At 40.0% G+C, this 17500-nt stretch overlaps 1 protein-coding gene across 1 annotated transcript in view; it reads left to right on the top strand.

Annotated features, from left to right (window-relative positions):
* The first annotated feature begins 8048 nt into the window (after positions 1-8048).
* Positions 8049-17500, top strand: part of LOC106875475 (sphingosine kinase 2) — a 53656-nt gene continuing 44204 nt past the window's right edge. The window contains exon 1 of the mRNA XM_089344984.1: positions 8049-9291. Within this exon, the coding sequence (XP_089201110.1) occupies positions 8298-9291 (994 nt within the window). The 5' untranslated portion in view covers positions 8049-8297. The remainder of the gene's footprint in view (positions 9292-17500) is intronic.

Below are 17500 nucleotides of genomic sequence, written 5' to 3'. Positions count from 1 at the left end.
GTGAGTGGATTTAGTAGACGGAAACTGAAAGAAGCCCATCGTATATATGTATGTATGTGTGTGTATATGTGTGTGTCTGTGTTTGTCCCCCCCACCCCAACATCACTTGACAACCAATGCTGGTGTGTTTACGTCCCCGTAACTTAGCGGTTCGGCAAAAAGAGTCCGATAGAATAAGTAGTAGGCTTACACAGAATAAGTCCTGGGGGGCGATTTGCTTGACTAAAGGCGGTGCTCCAGCATGGCCGCAGTCAAATGACTTGAAACAAGTAAAAGAGTAGACATAGCAGAAGTAAATAGACACCCTTAGATTCATTAAAATTTATTTAAATTTGAAGCATTCAAAATATTTATTAATTATAGGACTAGTAGAAAGATATATTTTTTCAACACGTAACAACTGATAGATCATTATATATAGGACAAAATCCTTACAGAGCTGAAAAATCTGTCGGCAACCAGTCTCATGGCTGGATGCTGAAAGATTTTCCTGTGCTGTAAGGACTTTATCCTGTATATGCTGTTCCCTCAGTACTTATGCGTTGGAAAGATATATCTTCTTGTATACATTTCAGCAATTCAAAAACAAACTTATGGTTGTTTACATATACTCTTTTACTTGTTTCAGTCAAGTCATTTGACTGCGGCCATGCTGGAGCACCGCCTTTTAGTCAAGCAAATCGAACCCGGGACTTATTCTTTGTAAGCCTAGTACTTATTCAACGGTCTCTTTTGCCGAACCGCTAAGTTACGGGGACATTAAACACACCAGCATCAGCTGTCAAGCAATGGTGGTGAGACAAACACACACACACACACACATACATATATATATATATATATATATATATATATATATATATATATATATATATATATATACATATATATACGACGGGCTTCTTTCAGTTTTCCGTCTACCAAATCCACTCACAAGACTTTGGTCGGCCCGAGGCTATAGTAGAAGACACTTGCCCAAGGTGTCACGCAGTGGGACTGAACCCGGAACCATGTGGTTGGTAAGCAAGCTATAATATAGATAGATAGAGAGATAGATAATATAGATAGATATAGACAGGTAGACAGATAGGAAGATAGACAAGCATACTTTTTCATAGAAGTAAAAGAAAGTCACCCTCGCTTTCAAAACAATACTTTGGGAAAAATTCTGCAAAAAATCCCAGGCAAACCACTGGGAACTGCATAAATTTTCGTCAGCCAAATTTACGATGATAAAAGCGAGCGAGGGTGATGCAAAATATAATTAAAAATGACCGACTTCACCAGATTGTGTAATTAGGTTAGATATCATTTGAGATAATAATAGTTGGAACCTATCGAAGTACACACATACACACACACACACACACACATATATATATATATATATGTATATTTGATTATATCTATTTATTTCCTCTTAGTTAACAATTAACTCCGACAAAATAAATTGGTTAACAGATACCAGGGTAGCAAAGATCACAAAATAACTTTGGTGCAACTCCTGTTTACGAGGTAGAAACTCCCTGTTATTTTGGGTACTTGAGTATATATAAATTTATATGCATTTTACTCCATTTATTAAATTTATATATATATATATATATATATATATATATATATATATATATTTTATTATATGTATTTATTTTCTCTTAGTTAACAATTAACTCCGACAAAATAAATTGGTTAACAGATACCAGGGTAGCAAAGATCACAAAATAACTGGTGCAACTCCTGTTTACGAGGTAGAAACTCCCTGTTATTTTGGGTACTTGAGTATATATAAATTTATATGCATTTTACTCCATTTATTAAATTTATATATATATATATATATATATATATATATATATATATATATATATATTTTATTATATGTATTTATTTTCTCTTAGTTAACAATTAACTCCGACAAAATAAATTGGTTAATAGATACCAGGGTAGCAAAGATCACAAAATAACTGATGTAACTCCTGTTTACGAGGTAGAAACTCCCTGTTATTTTGGGTACTTGAGTATATATAAATTTATATGCATTTTACTCTATTTATTAAATTTATATATATATATATATATATATATATATATATATATATATTTTATTATATGTATTTATTTTCTCTTAGTTAACAATTAACTCCGACAAAATAAATTGGTTAACAGATACCAGGGTAGCAAAGATCACAAAATAACTGTGGTGTAACTCCTGTTTACAAGGTAGAAACTCCCTGTTATTTTGGGGTATTTTGAGTAAATATAAAATTTAATAAATGGAGTAATATGCATATGTTAAATGAATTCATTTAACATATGTGTACTACTCCATATATTAAATTTTATATATGTATGTATGTTATTATAATTGTTGTTGATGACATCAATGTTGTCATTGTCATCGTTGTCGTCATCAACCCTAACACCACCTCCACCACCGTTAACCCAGGACACTGTTATTACCTCTTTTAGTGTCCAATGAAGGAGAGAGAGGTTGGCATGGGTGCCAGTCGTCGGATTCGGTTCAATTTCGATTTCAGATTTCAAATTCACTTGCGCCTCAACAGGTCTTCGCAACGAGAGTTTAGTGTCCAATGACGTAAAGCTAAGAATAAGTGTATATATTTTACTCTTTACTCTTTTTACTCTTTTACTTGTTTCAGTCATTTGACTGCGGCCATGCTGGAGCACCGCCTTTAGTCGAGCAAATCGACCCCAGAACTTATTCTTTGGAAGCCTAGTACTTATATTCTATCGGTCTCTTTTGCTGAACCGCTAGTTTACGGGGACGTAAACACACCAGCATCGGTTGTCAAGCGATGTTGTGGGGGGGGGGGGGACAAACACAGACACACAACCATATATATATATATACATATATACGACGGGCTTCTTTCAGTTTCTGTCTACCAAATCCACTCACAAAGCTTTGGTTGGCCCGAGGCTATAGTAGAAGACACTTGCCCAAGGTGCCACGCAGTGGGACTGAACCCGGAACCATGTGGTTGGTAAGCAAGTTACTTACCACACAGCCACTCTTGCGCCTTATATTTAAGGTGTATTCTGTTAGGGATGCATTAGAGTACAAATAGAGCTTGTTCACCCTTAGAATTACCATTATCTTGGACACCTTCTAAATGGCTTTTCCAAACCCTTGGATACAACTTAGTAACTGCATGGGTCTGCTTATTATCTGCGAACCTTGCGACGTGTCCAGCCCAGTGGAACTCGTGCTTTCAATATTCTGCGATCACATCACTCGTTCCATTCCGTTCTTAAATTATCCTGTTTTAAATGTGCTCCCTCAATGATATTCTTATCATCGATCTCTGCCTGGCCCTTTGCGTTGTATGTATGTATAAACACATACATTTGATGATGTGTGTATGTGTATGGGAGTGTAAATAGTTGATGGGAAATTCTTCAGTGTAAACGAGAAGGAAAATTATCAAAAAAGGAAAAAAAAAGCAAACAGAATGCTTGTTATCGAAAATAGTATATGGAGATATTACAGTTAAGATGAAAATATAAAAATACAAATTTTGTTTCAATTACATCATATCTATTTATCCATTTTTCTAATTTTCTATGTATGTGTCTGTCCATCTGTTTGTCTGTGTCTATCTATCTATCCATTTATCTGTCTGTCTGTCTATCTCTCTATCAGTGTGTGTCTGTCTGTCTAAGTATGTATATATCTATCTATCTGTCTATCTATCTCTTCTAAGCATCTATGTACGTATCTGCCTATCTGTCTGTCTATCTATCTATGTATCTACCTATATGTCTATGTATTTATCTGTCTGTCTATGTATTTATCTATCTATCTATCTCTTTCTCTAAGTATCTATCTATCTATCTATCTATCTATATTTTTGTCAGTTTGTTTATGTGTGTATATAGAAACGTGTCTATCTGTGTATAAATATATCGTTTATCTATCGATCTTTTTTTTCCTGTCTATACATACATACATGAACGAAGTGTGTGTCGTCTATGACACACACAAACACATACGCGCGCTCGCACCCCCTCACACACACGTGCAATTCAGGGTCACCACTAGCGTTGTTCCACTTCACTTATTTCCCTTTATTACGAAATCTCTTGCACTTTTTACCATTCTGAAGGTAATTTAAGCGTGTTCCTCTTATCCCTTCGTTCTCTCTTTCTTTCTTCTTCTTCTTCCTCCCCATCTCTCTCTCTCTTTCTTTCTTCCTATCTCTTTCTTCTCCCGTGTGTGTGTGTGCATCTCTCTTTCTTTTTCTCTCTATCAGTTTTTACTTCAGTCTCTCTCTCTCTCTCCCCGTTTCCTTTTTCCTTACGCGTCTCTACCCCCTCACTCTACTTTATTTCCTCTCTCTCTCTCTCTCTCTCTCTTCCACGCTGTTTAGCTGTCTTTCTCCCCCCCCTCCGCCACTGTTTTTCGTCCCCTCCTCAATATCCCTTTCTTTCTGTCCGTCTCTCTCTTTCTTTCCCCGTCTTTCTAGCTCTTTCTCTCTCTCTTCCCTCCCCCGCTTTCTACTTGTCTAGCTCTTCCCTCCTCTCTCTCTCACGCTGTTTAGCTGTCTTTCTCCCCCCCCCCTCCGCCACTGTTTTTCGTCCCCTCCTCAATATCCCTTTCTTTCTGTCCGTCTCTCTCTTTCTGTCCGTCTCTCTCTTTCTTTCCCCGTCTTTCTAGCTCTTTCTCTCTCTTCCCTCCCCCCGCTTTCTACTTGTCTAGCTCTTCCCTCCTCTCTCTCTCTCTCTCACGCTGTTTAGCTGTCTTTCTCCCCCCCCCCGCCACTGTTTTTCGTCCCCTCCGCAATATCCCTTTCTTTCTGTCCGTCTCTCTCTTTCTTTCCCCGTCTTTCTCTCTATCTTCCCTCCCCCCGCTTTCTACTTGTCTAGCTCTTCCCTCCTCTCTCTCTCTCTCTCACGCTGTTTAGCTGTCTTTCTCCCCCCCCGCCACTGTTTTTCGTCCCCTCCTCAATATCCCTTTCTTTCTGTCCGTCTCTCTCTTTCTTTCCCCGTCTTTCTAGCTCTTTCCCCCCCCCCGCTTTCTACTTGTCTAGCTCTTCCCTCCTCTCTTTCTCTCCCTCACTCTTTTAACCTTTTCCTCTTCCTCTCTTCCCACGTCCCCTTCTACTCACCATCGTCATCCGCCAGAATCCAAGACCAACCCTAACCACTGACTGACTTTCTATTAAGTAATCACGAAAGCACCTCTTCACTCCGCACTCCCATGCTTTCCCCGCACCCCTTCACTCCGTCTCACTCACACACACACGATCTCACACTCACACAAAGCTTCATACACTCACACTAAAAGCACCTCACACTCATACATACAAATTCACACACACAGGCAGCGAGCTGGCAGAGTGGTTAGCACGCCGGGCGAAATGCTCAGCGGTATTTCGTCTGCCACTGCGTTCTGAGTTCAAATTCTGCCGCGGTCGACTTTGCCTTTCATCCTTTCGGGGGTCGATTAAATAAGTACCAGTTACGCACTGGGGTCGGTATAATCGACTTAATCCCCTTGTCCGTCTTTGTTTGTCCCTTCTATGTTTAGCACCTTGAGGGCAATAAAGAAATAGGTATTTCGTCTGCCGCTACGTTCTGAGTTCAAATTCCGCCGAGGTCGACATTGCCTTTCATCCTTTCGGGGTCGATTAAATAAGTACCAGTTACGCACTGGAGTCGATATAATCGACTTAATCCCTTTGTTTGTCCCCTCTGCGTGTAGCCCCTTGTGGGTAGTAAAGAAATAACACAAATAACACTCACACTCACACTCATACATACAAATTCACACACATACAGTGAGCCTCACACAGACGTGCACACGTTCACACACACACAAAGCATGACACATGCAAAGCTACACACACACACACACACATACGGAAGGCATCTCACACACACTGACGCACACATAGAGCTTCTCATACTTCCTACACGTACACAGAGACACGCAAACCCATCTTTACTTCCTCCTCCTCATCCACTGTGTGATGACGTCATCGGAGGTCACCATGTCACATGATTCAATGCTTCGCAGTGAGCGAGACGGAGGAAGGGATTGATAGATAGATAGATAGACAAGGTGGAAGTGGGAGGAGAGGCGGAGGCGGAGGCAGGGATAGAGAGCGAATGAAAGAGAGAGAGAGAGAAAGAAACAGAATTGATAGAGAAGGTAAGAGTAGGAGGCAGAGGCAGAGACAGTGATAGAAAAGGTGAAGAGAGAGAAAGAGAGAAAGAAAGGAATATATAACGAGCGATAGAGAAGGTAAGAGTAGGAGGCAGAGATAGAGAGAGAGAAAGTAAGAGTGAAAGGTAGAGGCAGCGAAAGACAGATAGAAGAGAAAGCAATAAATAGAGAGGGTGAGGTAAAGGTAGCGAAAGATAGAAAGAGGTTGATTAAGAGATAGAGTGTGTGAGAAGTAGAGGCAAATATATATACATATATATATATATATAGAGAGAGAGAGAGAGGGACGGAAGAGAAAGGGACAGAAGTAGCGTTAGACAGAAAAAGTAAGAGAGAGAGTGAGAGAGAGGTAGAGAATGTGGGAGTTAGAGGATGAGTGGTGTAGTCAAAGAGGGAGAGGGAGAGTGAAGAGTGTGACACTAGTAGCGATAAAGAGAGGGGGATACGGAAAGGAACAGCGATAGAAAGGGTATAAGAGGGTTGGCGGTTGATTAAGTGATAGACAGAGGTAAGCGAGAGAGAGAGTGAGTGGAACAAGTAGTGATAGATAAAGAGGGTAAAAGAGAGTGAGTGATTGATGAAGAGGTAGAAAGTAAGAGAGAATGAATGACTTAACGATAGACAGTGAGTGCTAAAGAGAGAGAAGGGGAGGAGAGAAAATGTGTGGGAGAAGTGGTGATAGAAAGAGAGGGTGAGAGAGCGTCGGAGATTGACAGATTGAGAGAGAAAGAGAAGCAGACGATGAGGCTGGAGTGTGAGGGTGAATGGCACAGGCATGGATAGACAGAGAATGTGAGAGAGAGACGTAGGGACAGACAGAGAGGGTAAGAGAGCGTTGGCGATTGATTAAAACATAGAGGGAGGGTGAGAAGTAACAATAGACAGAGTAAAAGTGATTGAGTGAGTAATTGTGTAAGAGAGAGAGACGTAGAGATAGACAGAGAGGGTGAGAGAGCGTCGGGAATTGATTGAAAGATAGAGAGAGGGTGAGAGAGGTAACAATAGATAGAGTAAAAGTGAGTGAGTGAGTAATTGTGTGAGAGAGAGAGAGACGTAGAGATAGACAGAGAGGGTGAGAGAGCGTCGGGAATTGATTGAAAGATAGAGAGAGTGTGAGAGAGGTAACACTAGATAGAGTAAAAGTGAGTGAGTGAGTAATTGTGTGAGAGAGAGAGACGTAGAGATAGACAGAGAGGGTGAGAGAGCGTCGGGAATTGATTGAAAGATAGAGAGAGGGTGAGAGAGGTAACACTAGATAGAGTAAAAGTGAGTGAGTGAGTAATTGTGTAAGAGAGAGAGGGTAAGAGAGCGTTGGAGATTGATTAGAATATAGAAAGAGGGTGAGAGGTAACAATAGACAGAGTAAAAGGGATTGAGTGAGTAATTGTGTAAGCGTTGGAGATTGATTAATAGAGTGGAAGGGTGAGTGAGACAAAGGTAGCGATAAACAGAAAAAGTGAGAGATAGATAGACAGAGAGAGAGAGAAAGCGCGAGAAAGTGAGGCGAAGGAATCAATAAGGAGAAAGTGAAAGAGAGAGTGTTACTTCTGTAGGCCAGCAGTCTACTCAAGCTTTTCCCCTCCTCATGTTATTGTAGCCCTTCCTCCTACTTTTCCTCCAAGCGCACATGTCACTGTGTGTATATACACAGACGTATATATAACACATCTGCTTAAACATCAATGTATACGCACACACATGCGTACGTAGATAGAGCCATGGCTATATATACACACGTATTATCTTTTCTTTCTTCTTCCTATACATAAACACACGTATATGCTGTATATATATAGATATATATAGATACTCATTCATTCATATTACACATACAAACAAGATATCTTTCAAGTAAATCATTACAACATTATGAAGAGAGAGAGAACATCGTTGTCTGGCTGGTCTCCTCTTCCAGTAGCCAAAACACACAGAAAAACATTGGACTTTTATGAACAAAGCCATTAGAAGAAGCCAGGTTTTGATCAAACTTAATGCTGCCGTCCATACAGCTTTCATTTATTAATTATTATTATTATACGGTTACTCGCAAATCAACGTGTCCCCTTCAGAGTGAAGCCCTCCATCACGACCACGACCACCACTGCCAATGGCTTCTCGCAAACATTGTGTGATTCTCAAGACCGTCGTCACTATCTATCCCCGCAAGAAGCGATATTTATTGGTCCTGAGGCGGGGGTCCCTGACATATTGGCCCTACAACGATAACAGTGACGACGACGAATCGTCGTGGTTTAACAACAGCACCGACAAAACGGCAGCTGGTTCGGGTTTTGGAGGCAACCCCGTCGCTGCTGCTGCTGCTGCTTCGAACCCCGTTCGCAAGGTCAGCTTCGATACGAACCCGCAGAATTACAGCGAGTGGAACGATAGCATAAGAAAGGACTCCGATCAGAGAACCCCTTCGGTCGAACCCTTGGCAGGAGCACGGCCCACGGAGACCACAACACCAGCAACGCAACCCCAGCCTCCGTCACCACTTTGTGCCTCTCAGGAGACGAGTGCCGCTTCGGAAAGCGGCGGCGGCACTTTGTCCAACATCACCAACACCACTTTCCACCACCAACACCATCACAACAACAACAACCACCACCACCACCACCACAGTAACAACCATCACCACCACCACCACCACCACAACAACAATTATAATCGTCATCATCACGAAAATCGTCGTCATAATAGTAATAACATCAACAATAATAATTATTATGATACTAATACCAACACTAACAGCAATATTGATTATAATAATAGTTACATTAGCGGTAGTGGTGGTGGTCATGTTGGGAACGACAATTCCTACAACGATAATAACACCGAGTTTTGTATTAACCTGAACGATGTTATAGGGTGTCATTGTTACAAAGGGAAAACCCCGGACGACAGCCAGGCGTATTTTACTGTATATGCCTACCCCTTCAGACGGAAAATCCTCAGCGGTCGGCAAATCCGGCACAGGTTGTCGGTGACATTTGGAATATTCTGCCAGGAAAATTTCCAAGAGAATCTGAGACTAGCCGAGACATGGAAAAAATTAATTGGACATTTAGCACGTGGGAAACCAATCAATGGACTTGAAGGTAAAGGCCCTGTTTTTCTTTTTTAATCCCGTGTATTTCGTTTTATTTCAATTCGAATGTGTGTGTGTGTTTATAGTTTATGCTTTTGTTGTATTTAAACATTTCATTCTTGTTCCTCATCTTAGCAGTCTTTCGGGGACGCCAAAGTTCAATACTGGCACAAGAGGGGGAGAAGGGGTGACGTTCAAAAATCTAAGATTTCGAACCCTCTTCCGACCCCCTTTTTTTTTTATTAGAAAGGTTTCTCCCCCATCGTCTTCAAGTGCGTGGTACAAACAAAAAATGTGGAGAATATTTATAGTCATCCTTTTCTTATATTTAGCATCTCGTTCGATTCCCCTCACGAAGGCAGATTTGGGGGATGCTAAAATTCAACACTGGTCGACGAGAAAGAACAAACGTGAAAAAATTAAGGATTTCGTAAAAAACAATTATTTTTTTTTTATATTTCAAAAAGGGACCTTGAATCCTTTGGTGTAAAAAACAAAATATTGAAAAACCCCGACGTAAAACGGATAAAATTCAACTTATGTGGGACAGCTATCCTGGAAGCCTACCTAAATTTTCCTTTAATCATACATAATTACATATATTTATTATGTATATAAAGATGCACGATTAGTTACTCCCATTGTTATACTTTAGCGTCCCTCTCCTTGTTCTCCATCAAATCGGTCGTGTGGGGGTTGCTAAAGTTCAATACTGCCTCTATTCGGCTTCTTGCTTCATTCATTGTCTCGCAGACTTAAGACGGTAAATTTGGTAAGAAGTATTACAATGGTGGTGAAACGGTAGACAAGACTGTCTTCAGGTTCTATAGACCTTGACACTGAGAGTTCAAATTTTACTAATGTCTGTTTTGTCTCTCATTCTTTCTCCATTCGGAATAAATAAATGAAAGAGTTTCTGTTATGCTTTTTCGTTTTTTTCCTCCTTCATTCTTTTTTTCTTTCATTCTTTTACCTTCTTCCGCTGCTATCGTTTCCTATGCCTTCTTCTTCTTCTTCTTCTTCTTCTTCTTCTTCTTCTTCTTCTTCTTCGTCTTCTTCTTCTTCTTCTTCTTCGTCTTCGTCTTCGTCTTCTTCTTCTTCTTCTTCTTCTTCTTCTTCTTCTTCTTCTTCAGGTATCTGTCTATTTATTTATTTATTTATTTATTTATTTGCCTCATTCAAAAGCTACGTTGATTATTCCACTTGGGAGCAGTTCTGAGGCTGGGTATACGTCTGCATTAGGAATACTCGTCCGTTTATGTTTTCTATTATTATGATTATTCCACCGAGGTCAACTTCGTCTTGCATCCTTTCGGGGATCGTTCAGTACTGGGGTCGATATAATCAACTTACCCCACTCCCTTATAGGCCTTGTGCCTATTGTAGAAATTATTATTATTATTATTGAGTGAGAGAGCAACGCATGCCATCAAAATAATCCTAGGGTACAAATATACGAAGCCCAATATACCCATCATGACTACCCGTCTGCACGTGCTTCACAACCATATGTGCACGACATGGTGACCTCATATCAAGATAAACAGCGCATGACCTTGCAGGTGGAGCCCAGTTAGAATTTTCTTAAGGTCGAGTAGCCCGTTCCTATCAAAAGTTCCCTGAATAAGGTTTGTTTAAAGATGATGAACAAAACATCCATGTTTCCAGAGGTGAATTATTCAAACCCCAAAGAATTCCTATCAACACATGGCTACGATGCTCCTCAACTACTTCTACTCGTGATCAGAGATGCACATATCGTCAGCCACCAAGGGACATGCTCAACTGGTTAAGGTCAAACAACTGACAAGCAAATCTGTGGTATTGAGCAGAATATTTGCTGTAGCCCGTCTTTTATACCAAGACAAAACAATGTACATGATAACACTTCCAATCAATTAAGATCAGAAGCCATGAGAGCCACTGCCTGGTACTGCATCAGGGCATTTATTATTATTATTATTATTATTTTTATTATTATTAATTTTTTTTTATTAAGGTGGTGAGCTGGCAGAATCGTTAGCACACCGGGCGAAATAATTAGCGGTATATCGCCCGTTGCTACATAATGAATTGAAAATTCCGCTGAGGTCGACTTTCTCTTTCATCCTTTTGGGATCGATAAGAATAAGTACCAGTTGAATACTGGGGTCGATGTAATTAACTTGTCGTCCCCCTCCCGCAAAGTGACTGCCTTGAAGTAAAATTTTAAACCGTTGTTATTGTTATAACTGGAAATAAATATGAGGTTGGTGAGGAAAGTGCTGTCTCTACGAGTGAATTTATCAAAAGATGGGTGACTATAGCCAAAAAAAATTGCATATTGAATGAGATACAGATTTTTGGAATTTCATCATCGCTAACTATAGAGCACAGTCGATGTCTTAATTATATAAAGGCCAGCTAACGGATAGAAAGCTACGAAATTCTTACATTCTCGCGGTTCCCTGTAATTCAGTCTTCCTCATGGTCTCGGCAGACAAAATGGAGACGGTGTTTACCCAGACAATGGCGAAAGAGATACATTGGAACAGCCAGTCTGGCTCACGTGGCTCACACTTGCGGATAGCCACCGCCATCCTGATAGCAGTGAGCAGGGATGTGGTGCGGGGGCCAAGAACGCCAGGGGTGTCCACTGCAACAGTGAAAGTATCTGACATAAACCTGTCAGTGAGCGATCAATACATCGAAAATTTGCTTTTCTCAGCCTGACAAACAGCAGAGCCTAGGCTGGTAGGTGAACGCATGTTGTTGCCGGAGAAGGTGTCACAGAATATGGTCTCCCAGATGAGGGGTCTACCATCACAGAACAGGAACATTGTCATACTGTAAGGCCTTTTATCGGCACCTCAGTCTAGCCCTGTTGGATCGAGCTGAGAAGAGAACCCTGCGGTATATAGGCTGTGCTTTATGATTTCATTAAGGGCAACATGGCGTAGAAGGCAGGCAGCCCAATACTGGCACGAGAATGGGTGGGGGCCGAAAAATTCCACTGGATTCCCAGAGGGCATTTGTGAGCCTCAGGGAAAACCCTAGTTTCAATGAATAGACCTGCTCCAAATATGTGCCTGTAGACTGGAGAACGACATCTGGATGAGGACCTGTAACCTTAGTGGTCAGGGTAACCCTGTATCCTTTGGGTTTCCTTGATTGGCCCAAGCTGGAGTTTTTCCTTCATCAAGGAGGACTGCATCGTTTATAACAGGGGTTTTCAAACTGTGGTCCGCGGACCACAGGGGGTCCACAAGGACAAGACAGGGGGTCCGTGGACAGCAAATACTTTTTATGGGCAATTTGATTTTATATATGTTTTTTTTTAATCGAAATCTTTTAATTAACAATAAACCTATTTGTTAAATACTGTTAAATAAACAAATGTAAAAATATATGTTATTTTAAGCAAATATTTATGTATAAATTTCATAAGCGTTTATAAGGGAGGTCCCTAAGGTAAAGCCTGAAATATAAAGGAGTCCGCAAGTCAAAAAGTTTGAAAACCCCTGGTTTATAATACAGTTCTATGTTTAAGAGATGAGGAATTATGTACATTATATACATTGTTTACATTCGATGGATATTTGTCCCCATCTTGTTTGTTGTCAACACAACATTTCAGCTGATATACCCTCCAGCCTTCATCAGGTGTCTTGGGGAAATTTCAAACCTGGGTTATCATTCCTAAGGTATTTTTCGCTGGTTTTCTGGTCATCCGTGTTGTATATTTTGAACACTGAGACGTATATGTTTGTTATTTCTAGCAATGTCTTGGGGCCAGATAGATGCACTTCTTCGTTCCTGTGCTGTGTTCGACCCGTCAGGGATAATTTGTGGACCCTACTGGAGTTTAAAGAGAAAAGGGTGGGGGATAGCTTATTTTTTTGTTTACCTACATGATCGATCAAGCTACCAAATGTGTCTATGTATGTGTATGCATGTATATATATGCATATATATGTATATACACTCACGTGTGTGATATTTTGTGACATTAATCTCCTAGATCATCATCTACGTCATTCACCCATATATGTATCATCATCATCGTTCAACTCATGTATGTGTGTGTGTGTGTATATGTGTGTATATATATACATATATATATGTGTGTGTGTGTGTGTGTGTATATATATATGTGTGTGTATATATATATGTGTGTGTGTGTGTATATATATATGTGTGTATATATATATGTATGTGTGTATATATATATGTGTGTGTGTATATATATATGTGTGTGTGTGTATATATATATATATATGTTTGTATATATATATATATGTTTGTATATATATATATATATGTTTGTATATATATATATATATGTTTGTATATATATATATATATGTTTGTATATATATATATATATGTTTGTATATATATATATATATGTTTGTATATATATATATATATGTTTGTATATATATATATATGTTTGTATGTATATATATATATGTTTGTATGTATATATATATATGTTTGTATATATATATATGTTTGTATATATATATATATATGTTTGTATATATATATATATATATGTTTGTATATATATATGTGTGTGTGTGTATATATACATATATATATATATTCGTAAGCTCGCAAGGAATGAAGCCAGTATGCTCCGTTGGATGTGTAATGTCAATGTGAATACCCATCAGAGTGTAAGTATCTTGAGAGAAAAGGTGAACATTAGAAGCATCAGTTGTGGTGTGCAAGAGAGACGATTGCGCTGGTATGGACATGTGGTGAGAATGGATGAGGATAGCTGCGTGAAAAAGTGCCACACCCTAACAGTTGAGGGAACCCGTGGAAGAGGTAGGCCCAGGAAGACCTGGGCTGAGGTGGTGAGGCAAGACCTTCGTACATTGGGCCTCACCGAGGCGATGACTACTGACCAAGACCTTTGGAAATGTGCTGTGCGTGAGAAGACCCGGCAAGCCAAGTAAGATCGTTGCCAGTGCCCCTGGACTGGTTCTTGTGCGGGTGGCACATGAGATGCACCATTTTGAGCGTGGCCATTGCCAGTACCGCCTGACTGGCTCCCGTAGGATTTTCGAGCGAGATCGTTGCCAGTGCCCCTGGACTGGCTTGTGCGGGTGGCACATAAAAGACACCATTTCGAGCGTGGCCGTTTTCGTGCGGGTGACACGTAAAAGCACCCACTACACTCTCTGAGTGGTTGGCGTTAGGAAGGGCATCCAGCTGTAGAAACTCTGCCAAATCAGACTGGAGCCTGGTGTTGCCATCCGGTTTCACCAGTCCTCAGTCAAATCGTCCAACCCATGCTAGCATGGAAAGCGGACGTTAAACGATGATGATGATGATGATGTGTATATATATATATATACATATATATATATATATATCAGGTGGTGCTATTAAGTTAGACATGGCCTGGACCAATCTTTGGTCGAAACATATCTAAGTTTTATCTAAGTTTTATATATATGTATTGTGTGTGTGTGTATATATATATATATAAATATATATATATATATATATATATATTTAAATACTTTGTTGTACACAAACTAGGGAAAAAAAACTTGTTTTTTGCACAGTAAGGCATCTGTTTGCACATATATGGTGTGTAATTTCATATTGTTTATGTGTGTGTATTTATATGTGTGTATGTTAAGAGGCCAGTTGATAAAGCTGTCACATCGTGAAACAAGGAGCATTGGGTTACCAACTCTCAAACGACATCCAGCTGTTGAATATCTGCTTCAGCATGTTTCATTTCACCTACGGCAAGCCTGGAAAAGGGGATCTTAAAACGACGGTATCATCTTTATCATCATTTAAGGGCACCAGTGTGCTCCAGGGTCTGCTTTGGCTTGGGTTTCTACAGCTGGATGCACTTCACAATACCTTGATTGCATGAAGTTTGCATTTTCGTTAGGCAACCATGTGCCAGGTTGCAGGAGATTCAGTCAAAATGTGTAGAAAGCACAGTTTGGGAGGCAAACACGTTTGTGAATTTTGGGATATTTATTCACACATATAACAACCGCAGTTGCTAAGTTTGAACTATAACATAACCTTTTTCCATCTTATCGTTCTTCGATATGGGAAAAATTCACAACCTTCTGCGCCAGTAAATGACTATTGTTCCTAAAAGTTGTTTCTTTTTATATCTTCTACAGACTGCTTGAAACTTACTAACTTCCTACACCTTGATCCTAGAATCTTACCTTTATTTATATATATATATATATATATACACACACACTTTATTACTGAGTGAGAGAGCAGTGCATGCCATCAAAGTGACACTGGGGTAAAATATACATACGGAGTCCATTATACCCATCATGACTACCTGTCTGATAACGGTACACTAGGCACATGCTTCACAACCATATGTGCACGACATGGTGATCTCATATCAAGATAAACAGCGCATGACCTTGCAGGTGGGGCCTAGTTAGAATTTTCTTCAGGTCGAGTAGCCCATCCCGCTCAAAAGGTCCCTGAATAAGGTTTGTTTAAGGATGTTGAGCAAAACACCCATGTTTCCAAAAGTGAATTATTCAAGCCCCAAAGAATTCCTCTCAACACATGGCTATGATGCTCTCCCACTATTTCTGCTCATGATCAGAGATGCACATATCGTCAGCCACCAAGGGACATGCTCAACTGGGTTAAGGTCAAACAACTGACAAGCAAATCTGTGGTATTGAGCAGGATATTTGCTGTAGCCCGTCTTTTATACCAAGACAAAACAATGTACATGTTCCAAATCCACTCCCAATAGTAGAAGACACTTGCCCAAGGTGCCATGCAGTGGGACTAAACTCAGAACCATGTGGTTGGGAAGCAAGCTACTTACCACACACCCACAATATATATATATATCTATATATATATATATATATCTATATATATATATATGAGCGTGGCCGTTGACAGTACCGCCTGACTGGCTCCCGTAGGATTTTCGAGCGAGATCGTTGCCAGTGCCCCTGGACTGGCTTGTGCGGGTGGCACATAAAAGACACCATTTCGAGCGTGGCCGTTTTTGTGCGGGTGACACGTAAAAGTACCCACTACACTCTTTGAGTGGTTGGCGTTAGGAAGGGCATCCAGCTGTAGAAACTCTGCCAAATTAGATTGGAGCCTGGTGTTGCCATCCGGTTTCACCAGTCCTCAGTCAAATCGTCCAACCCATGCTAGCATGGAAAGCGGACGTTAAACGATGATGATGATGATGATATATATATATATATATCTTGTTGTCTTTTGAGAGGGTCATTGTGCCAATTTTAATAACAACACATGTACTGGTTCAATATCACTTCTTTATTGTTAACCATTTGGTTAAATGTCTAACTAGTTAACTAATCGATTGTTTGTTTAATGTTCTCTACACGCAGGCATAAGACCCATTTTGAGGACAGACCTTGGAGAGAAAGAGGACAAGACAAGTCACTTAGAAGGTTGTGAGTTGTGGTGAAAGGACTTTGAGAAGCAAACAACCAATTAATTGTTGGTTAACGAGCACATTAAACAAATGGTTGGTTAGTTAGTTGGTTGGATATTGAACTAGTGCGTGTGTCATTATTGGTGTCGTGACGCGCCCATGACACAACAAGATTTCTTTCAACACATGAATTCAGATGAAGCAGCATTTCTGAGTTAAAATGCCACCGAGGTGGACTTTGTATCATCCTCTCAAGGATTATACAATGAGTACCAGTTATGCACTGGGGTTTGATGTAGTTGACCGTAGCCTCTCCCTGGAATTACTGGCCTCGCACCAAAATTTGAAACCAATATTCATGTTCCAAACTGCATTTTAGCAACAACCAAAATCAACTGAAACAAAGCCAGTCTATTTCTAAAGAAATACAGCAACAAAAGTGTTAAGAAGCCGTTGGTGCATATACTAAAACTAGTCTTCTTTCTGTACAGAGGTCCCGCAGTTTGTAACATGTTATACGGCTATCAAATTTATTGAATATGCTCACAAGAGAGACAAGCAGCATAGCTCTGTTTCACGTGGCTATTTTAATATCCATTCATATAATAATTTCGAAGCTATGACAAGCAGCTGTTTCCTGGACGGAAGCCAGGCTAAGGGTCATTTTGTTGGAGGATATGTATGAAAAATGTGACTTTTTTTTTCATCCTCTTCCTTCACCCTGTCACTTCATGAACAGATTGTTCTGTAATTTTCTTGATGTATGAGGTCACGGAGACTAGATTACTTTGGGTGT

This window comes from Octopus bimaculoides, chromosome 29, assembly GCF_046866305.1.
Source record: "Octopus bimaculoides isolate indiv1 chromosome 29, ASM4686630v1, whole genome shotgun sequence".
Taxonomy (NCBI): Eukaryota; Metazoa; Mollusca; class Cephalopoda; order Octopoda; family Octopodidae; genus Octopus; species Octopus bimaculoides.
The sequence above is the reverse complement of the archived record's forward strand: the minus strand, read 5'-3'. Positions and strand labels throughout refer to the sequence as shown.